We start from the raw sequence: 24,181 nt of genomic DNA on the forward strand, positions 1-24,181 counted from the left end.
AGAAATTCTAGACTTGGTACCATTTGAGAAAGCTACTGGGGGTTGTCTCTCTTCCATCCGGTATTAGATGCCTGGGCTTCCAGTGGTTGGCCCCGAGCCCTCCGCTCAGCTTGGGGACATTTGTGCGGTCCCCCTGGGCAGCGGTGCCTCTCCTGCTGGGGACTGACTCCATGTCACCGCCAGTTGGCTCCTGCGTGGACCCGTCTCCTGCTGCCTGCCGGATAATTCCACAAGCATGTCGAACATAATCAGGCCTAGAAGTGAGCTGCTTCTGAACTTCTCCCCCAAACCTTGATGACTGATGTCACGACTGAGCCACCAACACCAAAGCCCAGATTCTTCCCCCTTCCTTGTCTGCCACCACATCCTGTTCTCTCTCCCCCCACGTGTCTCTCCCATCTGGCGACCTCTGCTCCATTCTCAATGCCATCACTTGCTTCAGACCTCAGGTACCTAGACTTTGGGCAACCTGTCCTCTTGTTCTTAGTCGGTCCTCCAACCAGCTGTCTGAACTGTATTTCTACAATACACGTCAGCTGAGAATCCGTAAATGACTTAGTTCCAGGACGTCCGATCCGACCTGTACCCACACTTTCCAGTTTGGTGCGTGCCTCTCCCAGGCTGGGACTCCACCTTTCAGCCAGGTATGGCCGCAGTTCTGTCTCTGCTGGCCCTCCACCTCCTGGCCCTGCATACGTGTATCTCTGCATTCAATGGTCTCACCAGCCCCTGCCCTTGGTCAGGTGTTCTTCCTCTGCGCTCCCACGACGCCCTGTGTTTAACTTGATCATAGCTCTAAGCGCCACGTGTTTATAAAACCGTCTCCACTATGAGACTTTGAACTCCTGGAAAGCAGAAACTGTGCCTTCCGTGGCTGCTTCTCCCAGCCTGCCATGGTACATGGTGTATAAAGGTGGCTAATAAATGTTGTTGCTTGGTGATGTATGATTAACATATTCGATAGAGCTTTCTCATTGAAGAATAATTGACATACAAATTGTATTAGTTTTAGGTATATGACATGATAATTTGATATTTATATACATTATGAAATGGGCACACGATAAGTCCAGTTACCATCTGTCACCACGCAGAGTTGTTAAAATACTATTGACTGTATTCTCTATGCTGTGTGTTATATCCCCGTGTCTTATTTATTTTGTAACGAGATTTAGCTCTTAATCCCTTTCTCTTATTTTGCCTACCGCCCTTCCCTTTGACAAGCATCATATTCGATAGTGTTTTAAAAACTATCTAGGCAAATAAATAAATAAATAAATAAACTAGGCCATTAGGGGTGGCTCAGTCGGTTAAGTGTCTGACTTTTGATTTCAGCTCATGTCGTGAGATTGAGCCCTGCGTCAGGCTCTGTACTGGGCCTGGAGCCTGCTTAAGATTTTCTCTTTCCTTCTCCCTCTGTCCCTCCTCCCACCAACCGCCCCCAAAAAACTATCTAGGAAGGTATAGGTTTTTATTTATTATAATTTGGATTGGGAATTTCTACCCCAAGTCTATTTTCTTATTTTTCAAAAATTTAAAAAACATTTTTATTTGAGAGAGAGAGAGAGAGAGAGAGAGAAGGAAGGAAGAGCACAAGCAGGGGGAGGGGCAGAGGGAGAGGGAGAAGTAGGTTCTCCACTGAGCAGGGAGCCTGAAGTGTGGAGCTCCTTCCCAGGACTTATGGGATCATGTCCTGAGCCAAAGGCAGATGCTTAACCAACTAAGCCACCTAGGTGCCCCCCACAAGCTAAAGTACTGAGTGTTTCTTTTGGTCTCCTAGTCCTTAATTTTACTGTAGCAGATTTCAAGGCTACGGTTGGGTCGGGTGGGGGGGGGTTCATTCTTATTTATTTACTTATTTATTTAATTTAAATTCAATGAACATATAGTATATTATTAGTTTCAGAGGTAGAGCTCAGTGATTTATCAGTCTTATATAATACCCGAGGGGAGGGCATTCATATTATATTGTCTTTTTCTCTTCCTTTCTCCCTCTGTAGATCTCATTCACTTGATAGCAACATTGAAAAGATTATATGAGATGAGGCCCATGCAAGACACAGCTAGTGCATTTGGTTAGTGCCACCACCAACCAGAATGCCAGCCTGTGCATTCATACCATGAATGTAACTACCAGTTGCATTCATACAAAGTTGCACTAGAACACTTGGTGTCAACCAGTCACCTCCCAGTGGAGAGTCTATGTGGGAGATCTGGGTGCTGGGGAGAACAAAAGGAGGACAGAACAGTCTATGATGGGAAAAGATCTAGAAGTCTGATATGCTGGTCTTCCCCACCAAATAGGAACATGTCCAGCAAGTTAGCTGTAAGGCTTGCTCTGTGTACCCTCTGTCAGCATAGGGGCATCCCTTACTTTTCTTACAAAAAGTTTATTGTGGTCCAATATATAACGTAAAATGTACATTTTAACCATTTCCTGGCACCAAATTTATTGGCATGAAGTCCATTCACAATGTTGTAAACCATCATCACTGTCTATTTCTGGAAACTTTTCATCACACCAAACAGAAACTCTGTTGATCATTAAGCAACTAACTCCCCCTTGCCTACCCACCCCTCAGTCCTGAGAAACCTCTAACCTACTTCGGTTTCCATGAATTTGTCTATTCTAGATATTGCATATCAGAGGGGTCATACAATATTTGTCCTTTTAAGTCTGGCCTATTTCACTTAGCGTAATGTTTTCAAGATTCATCCATGTGGTAGCACAGTCAGAAAATGCTCATCGCGTCTTACACGAACACTTCCTCTTGATGGCCCCATGAGGACCACTTTCATTATGCTTCCATTGTTTCTAATCACACCCTTTTCCTCTTTTCAACCTGTTTTCAGAGCCTCCACTTCCGGAAGTAGACTTTGTCACGGTGCATGGAGGGCCTCTACCACAGCTGAGACTGAGGAAGGCCAAGGAGAAGAATGGACCTATCAGGTGGGTAGTGGCCCCTTTTCCGTGGATGTCCAGTGGTCCTCATGGAGAGTTTTGGGAACTTTGGTTTGATCGAGGAGGGGACTTCTCCCTAGATGCTGCGCCTTTTTTTTTTTTAAGATGTTATTTATTTATTCATGAGAGACACAGAAGGGGGAGAGAGAGAGAGAGAGAGAGAGAGGCAAAGGGAGAAGCAGGCTCCATGCAGGGAGCCCGACGTGGGACTTGATCCCGGGTCTCCAAGATCACGCCCTGGGCGAAGGCAGCGCTAAATCGCTGAGCCACCCGGGCTGCCCTCAGACTGGGCCTTTAATTCCAACCAGCATCCTTCCAAATGATAGAGAGACTTCTCAGGGGTAAAGACAAGCATTTAGGCAGCTTAGCTCAATAAATTAAATCTATTCCTTTGGTCACCAGACAAGTGTTGATTGCATGTGACTTGTCAAGTATCATCCTTTGCGCTAACATCTTCATGTACATCTCTCAGTGATGGTGGATTGGAAACATCATTTCATTTACCAAAGGCAGAATATCTTTTTCTTTCTTTAAAAGATGGTCTTTGGGCAGCTGTAGTGGCTTCCAAAAGGGCCATTTGGATAATTCTCTTAATTTGATCACATATTGAGCTATGGGCAAGATACTGTGTAGTTAATGACTGCTTCTGGGATTCCAGATAGTGTTAGGATGGAATTAATTCACCTGAGTTGAAGAACTACACTGTGTTCCCTTAAGCATTTTTATTTACAGGGTCATGCTTGGATTAGGAAAGCAGAATTACCCCCTTTTTTAGAAAGGAACATGGAAGTTTCCCTGGAGAGATAAGCAACTTGCTCACAGGAATAAAGCAAGGACACGACAATAACCTTGCCTTCCTTGTCCTGACCTTCATTGCCTTACGTCATTCTTGACCTGTCAGTCTAATGACCCTTCAGTACATTCAGGGTGAAAATAAATGTGAGATATTACAAAATTATAAAAAAGAAAGTCTGGCTATATTATCTGTGGGTCCCCACCCACCTGCCCTCCCCTTTAAAAAAATTTTTAAGTAGGCTCCATGCCTGCATAGAGCCCAACATGGGGCTTGAGCCTATGACTGTGAGATCAAGACCTGAGCTAAGATCAGGGTCAGACACTTAACCATCCGAGCCACCCAAGCATCCCTATGTGTCCCTTTATAATGAAACTTAGGCTTTTCCTGTCTTTCCATTAGTTTAAGTGCAGTAAGTCCTCAAAGGTCTTTCCAGGCATGGACATTGCCTACATTGTTCTGCTTCTCGATTCCTGACCAGTTACTGGAAGGTGCTGTAATTCTGTTGCTATGAGGAGAACAGAAGGTATGATATCACCGCCCGAGAGAATTTGCAAGAGCAAATGTGATATGTAGGCCACATCATTACGTAAGGCAAAAAGAAAAGCCAAATGACAATCTATCCTTGTGGCTAATGTGCCCTCTGGTGCCACCAAAACAGGAAGTGGAGATCTGTGAGTCATTCGAGGGAGGGTGGCGGTGAGAAAGAGGGGAGAAGTCTTTCCAGAACACTCATGTTCCAAACAGCCACAACTGCTTCCCTAACGTCATCAGGGTTAATTGCCAACAGGCACACGGGGCGGTTTCCTCTCCCTGACTACCTGGTTTGAGCTGAGGGAGCAGCTTTGCTGCCGTGTAAGACAGGCCTGAGTCTTTGTTGCGCATTGTTGGGGGTGAGGCAGTGGCTTGGGGCCCATGGTGGGATGGGGCCCTGGGACCAAAGCTCCCATCCTTAGCCTGGTGATCTCGGGTGAATGATGCAACCTGATCCCGGGCTGTCTTAATGCTAGTGTCTCCCATACTTGCCAACTTCTAGAAATCATCCAGAGTGCCTCATCAGTGGTACAAATTCTTCAACTCAGCTCCTGGAGATTTTGGTTCAGTAGGTCTGCGATGGGGGCTGGAAGTCTGTATAATTATCAAGCAACTCAGGTGATTATGATCACACTAACTGGGGGAGACTGCTTTATGCCCCAAGAATGGTGCCCCTAAATGTCCAGAACCAAAGCTGGGCCTTGATCTTGCACTGGAACACCACCGTCTACGTGGAAAGGCGAGATGGCTTTGAAGAGGAGCTTGTGGACAGCATTTACTCTCTTCCCTGCAGCCATGATTCACGGAGATGTCCTCACGTCGCCAGGAAAGCGTGTTGTCACAGGTGTTCCCTTGTAGGCAGTGGACGCTTAGTAAACGTCTCCTGGTGGCAGCGGCGGCAGCTCACCACCTGCAGGCTTTACCTTGTACCTTTTGTAGAAAGCTCTTTGCTCAAAAGTGAGCCCAGACTTTGTGGAAACCAGGGCCCTGGGGACACACAGGATGTTTGGGATGGAGACTTTCCAAGTCCGATACCTACTGTGGTGGGGGGCTCCCTTTTCTGCACCTAGTGACTCGTGGACTTTTAGGAAGCAGGAGATGGGGGCACCCTGAGTGGCTCAGTGGTTTAGTGCTGCCTTTGGCCTGGGGTGTGATCCTGGAGACCTGGGTTCAAGTCCCACATCAGACTTCTGGATGGAGCCTGCTTCTCCCTCTGCCTCTCTCTCTCTCTCTCTCTCTCTCTCTCTGCCTCTTGTGGATAAATAAATAAAATCTTAAAAAAAAAAAAAAAAAGAAGCAGGAGATGGGGCATTCGGAACCTGGAACAGGAAGTGTATATTTACTAGTAAAATAGATTATGTGGCCTCCTGGTTTGGAAATTACCCTAATCATATTTGATACTGATGCATGTTTTTCCCTCTTCACTGAAATGTCAACTCAAAAAACATTAGTGGGGAGGCCGTCACAGCCAGAGAACTGGGTAAGGATTTGCAAGGATACAAGAGTAAGTCACTTAAATCCCTGCTATCAAGCCTGATAGAGAAAGCAGATGTTCAGACACGTGCTGTTCCAGAGGCAGGAGGGAAAGGATGGAAGGGAGGGGTTGAAAAAAGAAGGCATGGGTCATCCTCTGCGGGGGGGGAGGGGGGGGATTGTTGTTTTTGTTTGTTTGTTTGTTTTTTGTTTTTTGCTCTTACAGCTCCTTTCACTGCCAGTCTTTGTATTTGGCAGGATAAACAATAACCCAGCACGTGCACAAAGGGCTACTTGATGGCTGGTGTGCTTCTCCGTCCACGTTTAGGCAAGAGTTTCACCTCATCCCCATGACATTTTACCCCCCTGGCTATTTTAGGATATCGTCAGACTGGATTAATGCATGGTGACTTGGCACTCCTTGCTTCTCATTTATTTCACATGAACTTTGATGTGTGAACTGGAGGGCGATCACATGAGTTCTGTTTCAGGTTACCATGTGATTGGAGCCTTTTTTTTTTTTTTCAGACTTAGGACATTAATGCTTCTCAGCAGCAGCCTCCATGTGACTGCTAAACCCTTTCCCCAGCTGGGCTTTATTCGCCCACGTGAAAACCAGTGATGAGTTCGGCTTTAGGCCATGGACACCCAGGGCAGCCATACGTGTAACAACTTCTCCCAGATAAAGAGGATTTGCTTGGCATCCGCAGCAGCTGGAAGTTGAGATCCCTCACGTCGTGTCATGGGGCATTAGCACCGTAGGTCCAAACTGGAGTTCCAGAAGCTGTTGGAGCTGTCAGACTGTAAATCCCCTGGGGGGGGGGCAGGACTTTTTCTTGTCCAGTGTTATATATCTCCAGTGTCCAGAAAAGTGTTTATCTTATAGCAGGTGCTCAGTAAATATGAATAATTGAATGAACGAATCTCCCAAGCAAGGGTCTGATAGACATTTTCTTTTCTTTTTTCTAGTTCATATCAAGTGTTGGTGCTTCCCCTGGCCCTCCAAAGTACATTTTTTTGTGATTCTGAAGGGGCCACCTCATTCTTTAGCAACACTTCTGATGCTGAGGGATATGTGGCTGCAGAACTACTGGCCAAAGATGTTCCAGATGATGCCATGGAGATACCTATTGGAGACAGGCTATACTATGGGAAGTACTATAACGCACCTTTGAGAAAAGGGAAAGATTACTGCATTATATTACGAATCACAAGTGAATGGAATAAGGTATTCTTCTTTAAGAAGTCGTGAATTCTCTATTTCCTTCTTCGTGTGAAATGTAAATGTTTGAACATGTGTTTCCCTGGTATTTGAGACGGACACTGCATGGGCTAACCACTAAAATGTGTCACACACCATTGCCTTTCTAAACATTGGGCAGGTGAGACCTTTAAGGAGGTTGATGGTCTGAACTTCCCATGGAACCTGCTTGGATCTGTGCTTGGACTGACCTAGCGTTGGTTCTTCCTCTTAAGCTTCACAAACGCCCTCATCCTATTGCCCTGCTGACGTGTGAGTTGGAGAGGAACGTCTAGATGTCGCTCCTGCCAGCATGCTGCCTCCCCTCACTCTCTCGGAAGCAGGAAGGGGAGGCAGATGAACGTCAGCACTGCCCTATTTTCGGCTTCTGTGTCTTGCTCGGCCACACCCACCTCTCCTGATCCTTAGAAGCCTACATTATCCCAGTGGTTCTTTCATGAGACATAGGACCATATATTCATTGCATAATGAATAGATATAGTGAGCCGGACAGGCAGAATGGCAAGAGCTGAATCAGTGAGTCAGGGGTGGAAGATCTGGAAGGACCGTTGTGATGGTTGCCCCAGGAGAACTCAGAGTATGAGATAAATTCGTATGGATTGGTAATGGAAACTAGAAACAGATTATATTACTTTTTTTTAACTTTTTATTTTATTTATTTATTCATGAGAGAGAGAGAGAACGAGAAAGAGAGAGAGACAGAGACAGGCAGAGACATAGGCAGAGGGAGAAGCAGGCCCCATGCAGGGAGCCCGACGTGGGACTCGATCCTGGCACTCCAGGATCAGGCCCTGGGCTGAAGGCAGTGCTAAACCACTGAGCCACCCGGGCTGCCCCCAGATTATATTACTAATAATAGAAACATCTTTTGACTGATGAATTTGAGCCATCTTTAGTGTAAATTTGCTTGCTTGTTTATTTATTTATTTATGTTTATTTTTTTTAGCGTGGGCTCCACACTGGGTGAGGAGCCCAGCACAGGGCTTGACCTCACAACCCTAAGATCAAGACCCGACTGAGCTGAGATTAAGAGTCAGATGCTTAGCTGACTGAGCCAGCCAGGCGCCTGCCTCACATATTTAAAACTGAGACGTACTCTATTAAATTCTGAGTAGGACACAAATCTAATGTACCTCTATCATGCTTGATATTAAACCAGCGATTACTTTTTTTCTCTTAAGATTTTATTTATTTGACAGAAAGAGAGCACAAACACGAGCAGGGGAGGGAGAGGGAGAAGCAGGCTCCCCACTGAGCAGGGAGCCTGACGTGGGGCTCAGTTCCAGAACCCGCGATCATGACCTGAGCTGAATGAAGGCAGATGCTCAACCGACTGAGCCACCCAGGTGCCCCAGCAGTGGTTACTTTTAAGAGTATGTACAAGTGGCAAAGAGATTCGGTAGCATTTTGTGACAATAATGTAGGAATTAAGAATTGGCAGGCTAAAGCCCAGACTATATTTCCCTGAACTTGTTTAAAAGGTGTTTATGATGTAGACAGGCCTCCTTGCTAGAAGATTGCCTGGAGAGCCTGCCTTGGCATTTCTCGCCACAGACATAGCACTAGCAGTACTATGTGACTGCAGTTTAGAGCCTGCTCACAGAGCTGCTGTCCCAGATTGAGACTTTGGCCTAAGAGGAACATTAGTACACATGGGCTGCCATGATACAATGCCGTAGGCTGGGTGGTCTCAATCACAGAAATGCATTTCTCACAGCTTTGGAAATCGGGAAGTCCAAGATTAAGGTCCCAGCTGACCTGGTTCCTTGGTAAGGGCCCTCCTCTTGGCTTTCAGACAGCTGCCTTCTTGCTGTGTCCTCACCTGGTAGAAAGCATGCAATCTAGCCCTGGGCCGTCATCTTCATCTTAGGGGAACACTAATCCCATCATGGAGTCCCCACCTTCATGACCTCATCTAAACCTAATTACCTTCCAAAGGCCCTAATCTCAAGTCCCACCATCTGTGGGGCTAGAGCTTCAAGATGTGAACTTTAGGTGACCCAGACATTCAAGCCATAACACAGGCAGTGAAGTGAGAGCTTAGGATAAGAATCCTAGTTTATAGTATAGGGAACTTTTCTGTAATGTCATTGATATCTCTTTTCTCATATAGCTTAGCAGAACACGTGCTTGGGCTTTGGGATGGTTAAGGAGACGAAGGGGTTTTGAAAACATTTATATTGGGACTTGCATTTTTGAATTGCAATTACTTCCCCTAAGGGGTTCCAAATCTGTTAGTGTTACAGTCCTATTCAGATGAGTAGTGATCTATTTATTTTTCTTTTTTAAACAGCTTCACGGAGAGATAATTCACATACCACATTAATCATCCATTTAAAGTATATCGTTTATAGCATAAGGAACATAGTGATATGGTAATAGTGATATTTATATTTTTAAAGATTTTATTTATTCATGAGAGACAGAGGCAGAGGGAGAAGCAGGCTCCCTGCGGAGCCCCATGTGGGATTCAGGACTCGATCCCAGGACCCCGGGATCACAACTGGAGCCAAAGACAGACGCTCAGCCACTGAGCCACCCAGGTGCCCCAGTAATAGTGATGTAATGGCACAGATGATAGTTACATTAGTGGCGAACATGGCATCTTATAAACTTGTCAAATTACTAAGCTGTACACCTGAAACAAATACAACATTATGTGTCAACTATACTCAAATAAGAAATTCTTAAAGGTAAAAATAGTTAAGATGGTGAAAAAAATAAAAAAAATAAATAAAGCATACAATTCAGTGATCTTTAGTGTATTCACAAGGTGGTACAAACCATTACCACCATTTAATTCCAGAACATTTAGTAGTGGTGTATGTTGAATATTTATTTTTTCATGGTGGGAAAATACATATAACAAAACTTACCATGTAAATATTTTTTAAGTGCACAGTTTATTAGTATTAAGTTCACTTAAGTTGTTATGCATCCAGTCTCCAGAACTCTTTTCATCTTGCCAAACTGAAAGACTGTCCCCATCAAACAGAAACTTTCTCCTTCCTGCCTTCCCCAAACCCTGGCAACTACTCTGCTACTTTCTGTTTCTATGAATTTGGCCACTCCTGGTAACTCATATGAGTAGAATCATACATTATTTGTCTTATTTCACTTAGCCACATGTCCTTAAAGTTCACTCATGGTGTAGCATTGTGTCAGAATTTCTTCCCTTTGGCATATTCCATTGTATGTACGCACCACATTTTGTTTAGCCATTTATCTGTGGATGGACACTTGGGTTGCTTTCATCTTTGGGCTATTCTGAATAAGACTGCTATGAACATGGGTGTATAAATATTTCTTTGAGTCCCTGCCCGCAGTTCTTTGGGGGCATTTACCAAGAGTTGGAATTGTTGGATCATATGTTCATTCTCTTTGTATTTTTTTGAAGAACTGTAACACTATTTTCCACAGTGGCGGCACCATATTACATTCTCACTGACAGTGCACAAAGGTTCCATTTTCTCCACATCCTCCCCAAGACCTGCTGTTTTCTGTGTTGGTAATGGCCCTCCCTAATGGATGTGAGATGGAATCTCATTGTGGTTTTGGCTTCCATTTCTCTAATGATTAGCGATGTTGAGCATCTTTTCATATGCTTTTGACAACTTGTGTGTCCTCTTTGGGGAAACGGTGATTCAAGTCCTTTGCCCACTTTTGAATTGAGTTATTTATTTCTTTGTTGTTGGGTATTAGGAGTTCTGTATATATTCTGGATATTAATGCTTTATGAGATTTGCAATGTGCAAATATTTTCATTCCATGAGTTGCCTTTTTTGCTCTGTCATTAAGTGTCCTTTGATGTACAAAAGTTAATTTTTTTAACATTCCATCTTTCTTTGTTTTTAACTCCAGTATAATTAATATACAATGTTATATTAGTTTCAAGTGTACAATAGAGGGATTTAACAATTCTATGTATTACTCAGTGCTCATTGTGATACATGTCCCTTTAATCTCCTTCATTTATTTCGCCCATCTCCCACCCAGCTCCCCTCTGGCAACCACCAATTTGTTCTCTATATTTAGGAATCTGGTTTTTTGTTTGTCTCTATTTATAATTTGTTTTGTTTCTTAAATTCCACATATGAGTGAAGTCATATGGTATTTGTCTTTCTCTGGCTGACTTACTTCACTTAGTGTTATACCCTCTAGTTCCATCCATGTTGTTGCAGTGGCACGATGTCATTCTTTTTAATGGCTGAGTGATATTCCATTTTTGTGTGTGTGTATCACATCTTCTCTATCTTCTCTATCCATTCATCTCTCCATGGACCCTTGATTCCGTATCTTGGCTATTGAAAATAATGCTGCAGTAAACATAGGGGTGCATGTATCTCTTCTTTGGGTAAGCACCCAGTAGTGGCATTATTGGATCCTGGTTAGTTCTATTTTTAATTTTTTGAGGGCCCTCCATACTGTTTCCACAGTGGCTGTACCAGTTTGCATCCCACTAACAGTGCACAAGGGTTCTTTTTTCTTCACATCCTCAAAAGTTCTTAATTTTGAGGAAGTCAAGTTTGTCCATTTTTTCTTTTGCTGTCTATGCCTTTGATGTCATATCCAAGAAATCATTGCTAAATCCAATCTGCTGAAGCTTACTCTCTATGTTTTCTTTTTTTCTGGGTCCTACATTTGGATGATCCATTCTGAGTTAATTTTTGTATGTGGTGTTAGGTCAGGGTCCCACTTCATTCTTTGGCATGTGAATATCTAGTTTTCCTGGCATCATTTATTGAAAAGATTTCCTTTACCCATTGAATGTTCTTGGCAACCCTTGTCAAAAATTATTTGACATATATGCAAGAGTTTAATCTCTGGGCTCTCTATTCCACTGTATTGGTCTATATATCTGTCTCTATGCCAGCACCACATTGTTTTGATTACTGTAGCTGTGCAGTAAAATTTGACACCAGGAAGTTTGTTTTCCAATTCTTCCAGTTTGTTTTTCCTTCTGTGTATCCGTTCCAGTAAATAGCATAACCATGCTCCCATTTGCTAAGACAGAAATCAAGGAATAATTCCTGTCTTCTTCCTCTTTATCTTTTTGTCTAGTACATCATCAAATTCTGTCAGTTCTTTCACATTAAAGCTGTATAAAATCATCCTTTCCTCTGCTCCCTTAACAATGTTTAGCCTTTGGCATCTCTTGCCTAAACACCAAATGTCTTTTTTTCCCTTTTTTAAAGATTTTATTTATTTGAGAGAGAGAGAGAGAGCGAGCGAGCACAGCAGCGGGGAAGGGCAGAAGCCGACTCCACGCAGAGCAGGGAGCTCAATGTGGAGCTCGATCCCAGGACCCTGGGGTCATGACCTGAGCCAAAGGCAGATGCTTAACCCACTCAGCCTCCTAGGCGCCCCTGAACATCAATTTTCTAATTCATCTTCTTATCTCTTTGCTCCAAACAACTGCCAGAATGAAGTTTATAAATTGTAAATCTGGCCATGACACTCTATTTTAATGAGCTCCCTTCTTCCCTTGGCCCCACCCATTTCTCTCCTTTAATACACTCAATTCCCTAGTACCTGCCTTACTACTTGAGGTCCCTTTCACTGGTTATTCTTGAATATGATTTTCCACTCGATGCCCTTGATACACTTAGCATCAATGCAAAGTTTAGTCACATTCAAGAACTTAGGGCCATTTCAAGCATTCACCAGCATTTTTCAGTACAAATATATATATATATATATATATATATATATATATATATATATATATATATTTAAATTTTTCAATAAAACCAGACTGCCCATTTTGTCACTTGAAAGAGAATCTCCTTTTGAAGTTGGAGGGATCTTTCTCCAACCCCTGCTATTTAGTTTCCTCTGGGGAACATTTTGCTGAGTAATCCCAGTATTCCTAACAGACAAATATGCATGTAATAACTGGAAGAGAAGAGAAGGTATCTCATTCCAGTGTGTTTGTGGGTCTTGGCCAGATAAGTATCATCTAGACCAGTGAGGTGTTATTACTTACCAAGAGTTCTCATAGTCTTGCCTGTCCCATGTATCACTGTCACTGTCCTATCACTGTCAAATGGATGGGACCTCAGAATCTTTTTCAGCAGTTGGTGCCAGTTGCTCATTGCTGGGAAGGAGAATGAAACTCATTGCCATTTCTGTTGTTTACCCATAGGGCATGCTTTTTGAGATCTATTGAGAAGCCACAGAACTGATCCCTAGGGTTCCATGCCAGTCCCTCAAATACTTAGTGATCATATGGCTAAATTATTAGATGTTCAAGCTAGATGAGGATATTTTAATCCAGATTAAGAAGAAAAAAAAACCCACTAAACTTTTTGGGCCAAAATGTATTCTTTAAATTGATGTTATGTGCTGCCTCATTAAATGTGTTGCTGCATTTCTCTTTATAGGTGAGAAGATGCTCCTGTGCAGTTTGGGCTCAAGTGAAAGGTAAAAACCATTTTCTGCCTAAGCCTCCGGTCCTCCTTTCTCCTCTCCAGTCTGCAGCATCAAGTTTATATTGATGAGATTTCTTTTACAATTGCCACAGGGGACAGAAACCCATCTCATACTAGTTTAAGCAAAAAGCCACAGCTGCAAAGGATGGGGTGGGGAGCTTATGGACCACGACCCAAAGGGGCATCACGAGGATTCCAGGAACTGACACTTGGGACTTGACTCCATGAGAGGGACAGTCTGTCTTTGTCTCTGCTCTCTGTTTCTGAGTTGGCTTCTTTTTCTTCTATAATAAGCCATGTGATGGAGAGGGCTGGGCACCAGCTGTGCAGTTTAGCAACTTCAGTGGGAACAGAAGGTTTTTCAGTTCCGGGAAAGAATCTTTTCTCCTAGATTAAGGGACTGGCTATGGGATGACTAGTGCCCCTCCTAGGGAACTATGCGCTATGAACAGCCGCCCTGGGATTTGGGGCTTACTCATATGGCTGGTTGGGGGTAGATCAGTGTCATTGATAGCCACACCAGGATTGTACCGAGAGGCGGACCTGATCCCCATCAGGAAAAGAGGCACAGAAAAACATGTTGGCAGATCAGTACAAAGAGCTGCAGCATTTTGGCCATTTAGCTGCTTTGCATGTGCACACACACACACGTACACTTTTTTAAAAAAAGATTTTATTTATTTATTTTAGGGAGAGGGAAGAGAGCAAGAGAGCGTGGGGGGCGGGGCAGAGGAAGAGAGAGTCCTAAGCAGACTCCACACTGAGCTGAGAGCCTGACGTGGGGCTCTATCCCCTGACCCCAAGATCACAACCCCAGCCGAAACCAAGAGTCAGATGCCAAACCGACTGCACCACCCAGGCGCCCCAGGTGTACTTTTAAGAAAAACATCCTCCATTATGGAAGAATAATACTCTATACAGCCAAAAGTGGAGCTCGAGTGGAAGACAGCTCGAGGGTGGGTCTGTTATTGCATCCAGCTCCAAGACCGGGCTCCCTGGGGACGGTCCATGCCTCTTGATCAAATCCAGGTGGACTTCTCATGGTCCCTTAGCAGTCTGTGACTGAATGCAGAATGTAAGTAGGCATCTTCAAAACACAGCATTTAACATGAAAGGGGAGCCTGGGTAAGCTCAGTAAGCACTTTCACTTAGAAAGGAAGAAAAGATAGAGTGCTGTGCCGTGGACAGGGGGCCCATGACAATGACCACATCCTGCTGGATGGGAAAAGCAAGCTTCCCTTGGCCTGGAAGCAGAGGGAGTCACATTGTCACTTAGTTGGGCCGCCTCAGTCTTTTCCTGGCTCTGCCTGATGGGAAAGTACCCTCGGCCGTTTCCTCCAGAGCTGTTTGTACATAAGATGCAGCAGGAAGGAGCTCTACCGAGGGCTGTATAGCTTCACATGCCTTCCTCGGGCGGGCAGCTGTCCAGGTGGGAGACTGGCCTCGGGCATTGAGCAATCGCAGCTCGGTGTTTGCCAGACGTGGGATTTCCCTGGCAGTACATCTCTTTAAACCAACAGGCAGCCAGCCAGTGGATTTGATTCCCAGGAATTCCATTAGTTTGTAGCTAATACCAGAAACCTTGTCAAGTTTATGACCTTTGAATCTGGACCTTTTCTTTGTGGTCTAGGAGTCCTAGCAACAGCCTGAGGAATTTTGCTCTTAGCTTGGAGTATCAGTTTAACCCCTTACATCCTGCCCCTTACCTCAGAGCAGCGTGAAACAATAGGCTGCGGTGGTGAGGAAGTGCCCATATAACCCTGCTTCCAGAAGGATTCCAGCTAGGGGCACTTTGCAATGGGGGATCTGGTACCTTGTCAGTAGAAGGTGCTTAACAGGAAATGATTGGGAGGGACCTGGAGAATTAGGCTTCCTTCATTTGTCTGCTTATCTTCTAATGTTATTTCCCATCTTTTTTTATCTCTATTCACACCTACTTCAACGAGAGCAAGAGGACATGGCCTTTCTCCTGGGCAAAGCACATTACCTGACCATCTGCTATCTTGGATTGTGTTTGCCAGGCAGCAAGGGTCTCCCCCACACCCCTCCACTTTCTTGAGATATAATTTATGCAGCATTGAGTTTAAGGTGTACAATGTGATGATTGGATCTCTATTGCAAAATGATTACCAAAATAGGGTTACCAGCCCCATCGCCCACATAATTACCATGTGTATATATTTGTGTATGTGTGAACATTTAATATTTACTCTCCTAGCAACTTTCAAGCATATAATACAGTATTAATTATAGTTACCATGTTGTACATTATTAGGTGCCCGGTACTTACTCATTTTATAGCTGGAAGTTTGTGCCCTTTGGCCAACACCTCCCCATTTCTCCCTACCCCCCAACCCCAGACTCTGGCAACTACCAGTCTTCTATTTCAATGAGTTTAGCCTTTGTAGATTCCACATATAAATGGGATCATATAGTATTTGTCTCTGACTTATTTTACTTAGCATAATTAGTGAGTCTCCCTTCACAGGGATGGGTGCTGTTGCACTAATGCGTGTAGATAGGCTAAGCTTCCTGTCCTAGAATTTCAGTGAAGGCCACAAGAAACAACCACATGCTCCAACAAATGGAAGTTTTTCAGCCAGTCCATTCCCTGAGGCTCTGGGGGTGCGAATGCAGTTCACTCAAAGAAAATAGGTGCTTTATCAAAAGAATGGAGATGTGCAATCATCCTGGACAAGCACAGAAGCTCCCAGAATCCACAGCCTTCAGCAGTTGTTTGATATGGTTAGCAGACACTCAAACTGGGTGGCAGAAATGGCCAAGGAGCTGGCTACAGTCATTCTACTGTGATTAAGCTCATGGGAAGGATTTTGCTTTGGAAATATCTAAGTGGTTTGGTAGTACCTTTTTTTCCCCCCTCAACTTAAGAACCAGTGTTGAGAGTTCAAACCTTGAAAATAAAACTATTAGAAGGCTCTAGTGATGATAGAAGAACCCACTGTTATATTGAAATGCTGAAGGCAATTCTGAATCTGTGTATAAACTTGACCTGTGTAAAGTACCTCTGATAGTCTCCTTTTGCAAAAATGTGGACGACTGCCATCTCAGAAAGTAATTTGGAGAGACCTAGGATCCAGATTAGTCCTGAACTTGTTCTAGTTCACTGTGCCAATCAATAGCCCCATTCTGACCTTTGCCCAGTGACAAAGTATGCTATTTACCTTATGCAGATCACCCCTAAAAGAGTTTTGTGATGATTACCAGGGAACCAGCAGTTGGTTTGAGGGGGAAATGCAGAGGCCTGGGCTTCCTTGCTTGAGCCTTGCTACTCATCAGCTGAGTGTCTTTGAAATTATATTTAACTTGGCTGCTTCTCAATTTCCTCTTACCGAGATCTCTCAGATCTCTCCCAGCCACAAAGTAGTGACTCTTTGATTTCTTGAGTCACAAAACAAGTCATTTGATATATGTGAGATGTTCACAAACGGTATTCATAGAACATTCTTGAGTGATAGGAGTAACCCCTGAGTCATTAGTGACCACTCCCCTTTGCCTTTCAGCCCACATTTTATTCGTAGGGCATGCCCATCTCATGTCTGGGTTCACCACACCCTCTATTCCCCCAGCGTAGGCCTTTATATCTGCAGCATAGACAACTGGCAAAGCCTCTTTTTTTCCTCGCCCACCATGGTGTTCAGGGGTTCCTTCTTCACTGCAGCCTACATGCCTGACTCATATTTCTAAACTGCGGTGCCAATTTGACTATTTCCCCTTCCAGAGTTCTCTATTATGTTTTAGACTGATTTCCAAGACATCAGTTTGACAGTGGCATACCCTTCTAGTGACCTCTCTCCTTCTCCGTTTGAAGTGATGTACTAGCTCTTTTCTGGCTATGGCCCTTGCCTACTTTCCTTAATGTCTTTACTCATACGATTACTTGCTTATTTCCACCTGGATTGCCCTATAACCTTCCTGTAATCTCTGTTTATTAGCTTACTACAATCCCATCTGTTCGTCAAGATTACAATCAAATGCTATGTCCTTCCTGAAGCTTTATTTCCTCAATGGGGTAGGACCTACCTCTCTCCCCCCCCATCTCCCTCTCTCCCCATCCCCCTTGCTCCCTCCCCACTCCCTCCACATAGGCTTTCTGCCACACTTTTTTTTTTTTAAAGATTTCATTTATTCATGAGACACACACACAGGCAGAGACACAGGCAGAGACACAGGCAGAGGGAGAAGCAGGCTCCATGCAGGGAGCCCAATGTGGGACTCCATCCTGAGACTCCAGGATCACGCCCTGGGCTGAAGGCAGGCACTAAACTGCCACCCAAGGATTCCCCGCCCCCCCTTTTAAAGATATCTGCCACACTTTAGAGCAACCGGTGCATTTGTCTTTTCTTACTAGATTTAATACCCCTGGGGAAGAGCATTTGAAGAACTGGAGCAGTGCCTGGTACACATTGGTGCCTCATCAGAATTTAGTGAATTGGGTTAGATCATTACGGTCAACCAGCAGTAGAGCCTGATGAAAAGCATAGCACAGTAGGCACAAAACTTAAGCCAGAGAAGATTTACATCAATATATAAGCCTAGTGTGTACATATGTGTTTGTATATGCTGTGCACATGTATGTATACACACACACAAACACACACAAGCATACCTTCCACCTTCCTCACTGCGGTTGGCAGAGTTATTCTACAGCCTCACAGATTCCTGGTGTACACGCACCATCTCTCAGTTACTCAATCAAAGGCTATTCTGAGTGTTGCTGAGAAGGATTTGAAGATGTAATTAAGGTCCCGAATAGGGAGATTATCCAGATGCACCTGACCTTCACATGAACCCTTTAAATCTGGATCTTGAAGTCAGAAATGGGAGATTGGAGATTCAAAGGGAGAGATGGATCTGACATCAATCAGGGTTTCTCCTGCTGCCTTTGGAGATGGAAGGAACCACATGGCAGCAATGTGGGTGGCCAGTGGCTGACAGCCAGTAAGCATATGGGAACCTTAGTCCTACAACTGCTATGAACTTGGAAGCAGATTCTTCCCCAGAGGCTCCAGAGGGAAATACAGCCCACCTGACACATTGATTTCAGCCTTAGAAGACACTGAGCAGAGGACCCAGTCACAATGCACCTCAACTTCTGGTTCCCAGAACCGCGAGCTATGAATGGGGGCTGGCTGCTAAGTTTATGGTGATTTGTTAAGCTGCAATAGAAAACGAGTTCAAAAATGTTGCCGATTCATCAGGTGATACTTATCTCTAAATTAATCTACTTTGATCTCCTTTGTCCTCTGCATGGGATTCAAGTAAGGAGACCCTAAAATAGCAGAGAGGAGTTTAACACACTAAGTAGAAGTCACAGTGGTAATTTTGTGTACCTTTTGGAGAGTGGACTTGTTGCTTTCAGGAAGTGGCCCTGCTCGTGTAAATTCATGAAAAAATGTCCACAGCCACAGGAAGTCCTCAAGCTGTGACAGAGCTTGAGAGTAGGCATAGAGTCTTTCTAACTTGTTCTTCAGCACCTGTGATATTTGCATTAGTGGAAGAGTTAAAAGATACGCCCAGAGAAGCCCTGTCACGCCTCCTGAGCACTCTACCTCCTCAGGGAGCCACCCTGAAGAGAATGACAGTATTTTAACCTAATGGTTTTACTCTCTCCAAGAATGAGTCACTGCAAATCTGTGCTATAACACATGATTCACTCCAGTTTCTGAAAAAAATATTCTACAAGTAATTCGGAGGAAAAGGAAGCATGATTTTATAGCATAAAACCGTGAAAGGGAGGGAAACCAGAAGACGGCAAAGCTCTAAAAAATGTAATTCGAATTAGCCAGCTGTAAATTTTCTCAGCGAGGAATTAATTGGGAAAGTCCCTACAGAAATCTTGTGCGGCTACACTGTGAGTGCTCTGGGTGGATGGACCCAGATTCTCACAGAGTACATACACAAGGTAGACCAAGAGACATGTACCAGCAAGAACCATGCCTGGAGCCAAACCCCAAGTCATGTTTTGCAGAATAATTAAAAAAAAAAAAAAAAAGATGATTTTCCAATATTTACATCCAGAGTAAGGAATAGCTGGGTGGGCCTGTTGCTTAGGGTAAATGATGTTCTGCTGGTGGGTGGTCAAGAGAAAGTCCAGTCTATCAACTCCTACTTTGCCTCTGTCCTGTTTGTGAGGGGACATTTAAAAGCAAGAGAAGAGCTCACTGCTTCACATAAATTAAAGCCTTTTGACCCAGATGTAGCACATTCTAGCAGCTTCATACAATTTGCAAATGAGATGGTGAGCCACAGCAGCTGATCTTTAAGATATCTTGAAGAGCAAACCTAAGTAGACCAGAGAGGAGCAAAGAACATGGAACTTTGGGTGAGGAAGATAAGAGTTTGCAAAGCGTAGTTGAGGATAACTTGAGGTCAAGGCCAGGCAAGATCTTTTAAGAGGTGGCTCTGTGGTAGAAGCAGCAGCAGATCCCAGCTGTGAGCATCATGGTTTCTGCATTAATAAATATGCTTAAGGCAGTTCTTACCTGTTTGAGATAAATATTTTAGATAAGTATTCACTTACCCTTTGATCTAATTCTTTTAGGTTTCAATTTAATCTGTCTGGATTTTATTTTGGCATATACAGTTTAAGCTCTAATGGTCAACATCACTTTATTCTAAATGGTCAGTTTTCTCAACATGAATTATGAAAAATATATCATTTCTCCTAATGGCTTGAAGCAGTAGCAAAGCAACAATAATGAACCATACATAGCCAGCACTTGCCAGCTGCCTGCTGTGTCCTGGGCACAGTCCTGACACAACTTACCTCATTTATTTCTCACAATAACCCTATAAAGTGGGGACTATTATTATCATTCCCGTGTTGCTAAATCAGTCCTCAATGAGGAAACTGAGGCACAGAATGGCTGAATCACTTGTCCAGAGTTCACAGTCAGGGTGTTCAAATACAGACTTGGACCACCTGACTTCAATATTTAAGCTTGGAAGTTATTTGATATACATGGGTTTGTTCCTATGCTATTTTGTTCCCATGTATTCATCCCTATGCTGATTCTACACTGTTTTAATATGCGGTAATTTAAGTCACTCCTCTAATTTTTTTCTCTGCTAATTTCTAGTTTACCCACAGCTGCTCCTTCCATCTTGTAGTGTGGCTTCTTTCTTCTGGTTACTAAAGGTAGCCAAACAATACAAGCCATGTTTTTTCTAGAAAGTCTCTTGACAACACTTTCTGAGGTAATGGGTTTTGCAGAGGTTTTTAGCAAGAACTGTGTTCCATGGCTGCTTTTGCTGGTGCCAGCTACCCTGTTGGAGAATAGAACCAAACTGCTCCTACCCCCGTCGTGGAGATGGAGCAGTGCCAATCAATACAACTTTCTGCAACGATGGAAAGATTTTAAAGCTGTGTTGTCCAGAATGGTAGCAACAAGCCACATGTGGCTACTGGGCATTTGAAATGTGGACTTGAAATCGAGCACTTGAACTGGTATGATTGAGAAACTGAATTTTTAATTTAATTGGAACTGATTTATTTTTAATTTTTTTAAAAAAGATTTTATTTATTTATTCATGAGAGACACACAGAGACACAGGCAGAGGGAGAAGCAGGCTCCTCACAGGGAGCCCGATGTGGGACTTGATGCCAGGACCCCAGGATCACACCCTGAGCTGAAGACAGACACGCAACCACTGAGCCACCCAGGCGCCCTAACTGGAACTGATTTAGATTTAACAGCCACACTGTGGCTAGTGGCTACTGTGTTAGTGCAGATTGGGTGATGAAAGACTTAGGTAGCAGCAGGCTCCCCTGCCAGCCCCCTTCTCAGATGTGCCTCGGCAGCCAGGGATGAGAGTCAACTGTGTTTCAAGGCTCTCAAGCCCAGGGGCTACTATTTTTTCTCTCAAGCCCCTCCTCCTTACCTAACAGATCTTTGCTCATTTACTGTTTCAGCTCTTCCCAGGCAGTACTGGATGGCCCAGAGGGCAGACTAACGTGTGCCTGGGGCATCAGTAAAAGGAGGGCACCGAAAAATGAAATGATTTGATATTCCGACAGTGACTATCACAACAAATCATCTGGCAAAATTTGGACTTTGTTGCACTTCCTTACCATTCTTCCATGGCTTGGCGGTATTTTGTTTTTGTTTTTAATTCTATATGTGCAGCATCAGCCCCCACGGTCTTTGCAGGGTCTGATGGCACCACTGCACACAGACTTTTGTTCTTTTAAAGAGGAGCTTGAACAGCTACGGTCCGAGCTCCATCATCATTGGCCTATGCAGGAAAGGGCAGGGCCTGCCCCCCTAACTTCTGATGACCTGCTCTGCTGGAGACAGAACTGGGCTCAGATCTGCCCTGGGAAAGCATGGTGTTGTGGTTAAAAGCAAAGATGCTGGAACCAGACAACATGGGTTTGGATCCTGACTCTCTTGGTTCTCAGCTTGTGACCTTGGATAAGTTGCTGAACCACTCCATGCCTCGGTCCCTCATATGTAAAATGGGAATAATAGCAGCACTCAGTGTATTGTTATTACGCTGGGCACTATGATTGTAATACCTGGTTCTATTCTTATAGTACTCACTAGGTGGCTAGGAGAAGTCACGAGAACAGAGTTTGGCATATTGTAAGTGCTAAATAAGTTGATTGCAAATTAAAACGAGACCTTTGGTAGAGAACATGATGCTCTGATTCAGTCACTTGGCTATTTTTTGGTTTATAGCAACTCAAGTGTGGGTGTTTTTTGGTTTATAACAAAGGATCTCCCTGGGGTTGGCCTATGATACACCCCAAATTAGAACACGTGTATTTTAGAGAGCTTCTCCATCAGTTTTCTTACTTCATCCTCATGGCAACCTGCCAAGCGGAGTAGGGAGGTCCCCTCCTTGTTGGTGTGTCGGGAAAATGACATATCCTATCCGTCAGAGAGGATCTGTTTGCTGTGTTTGACCACTGGCGCTCCCTAATCATTTTCAGAGCAAAAATCCAAATGTTGTCAGGAGTTCTTCCTCAATGCAAAAGAAAGCTTCCCATAAACACTTTGAGGAGCAGTTAACTGGGAGAGGACCAGTACAAGCAGCACAGTCTGCTGTACTTACATGCACAACAAGATGAGCTATTTTATCCCTTGTAACTTGAGTGTGGCCTGGTTTTCCATTTCCTTTTCAGAAATACCTGGGACTGTGCTTTCCTTACGCCCTGCACCCTCAGGGCCGACTCGGAGGACACAGAGGCACTCTGGGCATTCTTGGGATGGTTTGTGAAATGGGGCCAAGCCTTGGGTTAAAATGGAGTGAGCACAGGTGCACGTGTGCTGTGATTGGTGCCGTGGGCTCAGTGTGTGGTTTTGTCCCGCAGACTCGTCATTCTTGCTGCAGCAGATGGTGGGCGTCGGGCTGGGATCCATGGCTGTTGTGATTATTCTCGCATTCCTCTCCTTCTCAGCCGTGTGGTATGTGAGACTGACATTTTTGAGAAATGAGTGGAACGGTGGAAGGAAGGGGTTAGAGTCCTGAAGAACAGCTGGGATTGAGGAGGGTCAAGGGGGAGGTGAGGGGAGGTGGTCCTGGGCCCAGCCCTCAGCAGGTGAAAGGCCTGGGCAGTTCTACACCTCAGGGCGGGGGGGCGGGGGGTGCAGAAAACAAGCAGGATCAGTAATAGGTGCTCTGATGGCCCATGCTGTTTCCCATGAAGGTACGTGAGCTGCACGTACAGAGGCACCAAGGCAAAACCAAAGTGTGTCAATGATCTCTTTTCCTCCCCCACGTCTAGATCACAGACGGGCGCTACATGAGCAGGATGCGCTGCTGCTGGGGCAGATGTTATGACAGCTTCTCAGGTGCCCGCCTACACAGAGGCCCCACGTGGCTTCCATCCAGGTGTGCGTGGGTCTGCAACTTTTTCCATTCCTAGCCTGGCTCCAGTTCTGGATTCAAGATGCTGACTATCCCTGTGGAACCACCCCTCTCAAGAGGAGGAAACTCTGGAATCGCTGACATCTTCTCTGCCTGCTACACAAGCAGTTCTGTGTCTGTGAACTTGGGACCCTTGAGACACAACATAACATTGACCCCAGGCTACGGATCATATGGGCGGGAGCTTTGTCTTCCTCTGAGTGGGTCCTGATTGTCTGCTCTTGTGGACTTTTGAGTGCAAGAGAGTCTCTGCAACTTCCTTTACAGCATCTCTGAGCTAATTTGGAATCCATCCTTTTACGATGAGCAATGAGATGGACTTAAGTTTGAGCTAGAATTTGCCTTTATAAAGGAGGTCATTGAAAAAGGATAGAGATCATTGACGTAGGCACCTTGCCCAACGTTTTAGAAGCAACCCCTTTCCTACAATTAATTGACATCCTAACAGACAGTATGCTAAGCTGGCCACTCCGGTAAGTTCCCTGCAATGCCTGTTAGGCAGCATGGCTTTGATACGGATCCTTTGGTCTGACAGGTATTCAAAAGCCGTAAGTTTTCATTCCAATAAAAATATTCTGTTAATTTAGGTGGTTTCTCTCTTCCACACCACCGTTTATAGCAGTCTTGGCTAACTTTTTTTTATAACCCTCTCTTAAAAACGCCCCGTGTCTTCCCTTTAGATGGGATGTTCATGTTACGGTGGATTGAAACACCGTCAAGCCCAAGGCCAGAGTCTGTGTGTTCACAGGGAAGGGGGAAGAATGTGAGTGACCTGATCTCCCCCTTTACCTACAACCGCAGTAACAATGACTGTTACTTTTTCAGGAACCATG

The 24,181-nt window shown here is 44.4% G+C and overlaps 1 protein-coding gene across 1 annotated transcript in view; it reads left to right on the forward strand.

The window, feature by feature from the left end:
* Window positions 1-23,969, forward strand: part of SUSD1 (sushi domain containing 1) — a 129,031-nt gene extending 105,062 nt beyond the window's left edge. The window contains exons 13-17 of the mRNA XM_041762146.1: window positions 2,854-2,950; window positions 6,732-6,990; window positions 13,407-13,446; window positions 22,792-22,885; window positions 23,206-23,969. Coding sequence (XP_041618080.1) covers window positions 2,854-2,950; window positions 6,732-6,990; window positions 13,407-13,446; window positions 22,792-22,885; window position 23,206 — 491 coding nt within the window. The 3' untranslated portion in view covers window positions 23,207-23,969. The remainder of the gene's footprint in view (window positions 1-2,853; window positions 2,951-6,731; window positions 6,991-13,406; window positions 13,447-22,791; window positions 22,886-23,205) is intronic.
* Window positions 23,970-24,181: the final 212 nt, after the last annotated feature.

This window comes from Vulpes lagopus, chromosome 7, assembly GCF_018345385.1.
Source record: "Vulpes lagopus strain Blue_001 chromosome 7, ASM1834538v1, whole genome shotgun sequence".
NCBI lineage: Eukaryota > Metazoa > Chordata > Mammalia > Carnivora > Canidae > Vulpes > Vulpes lagopus.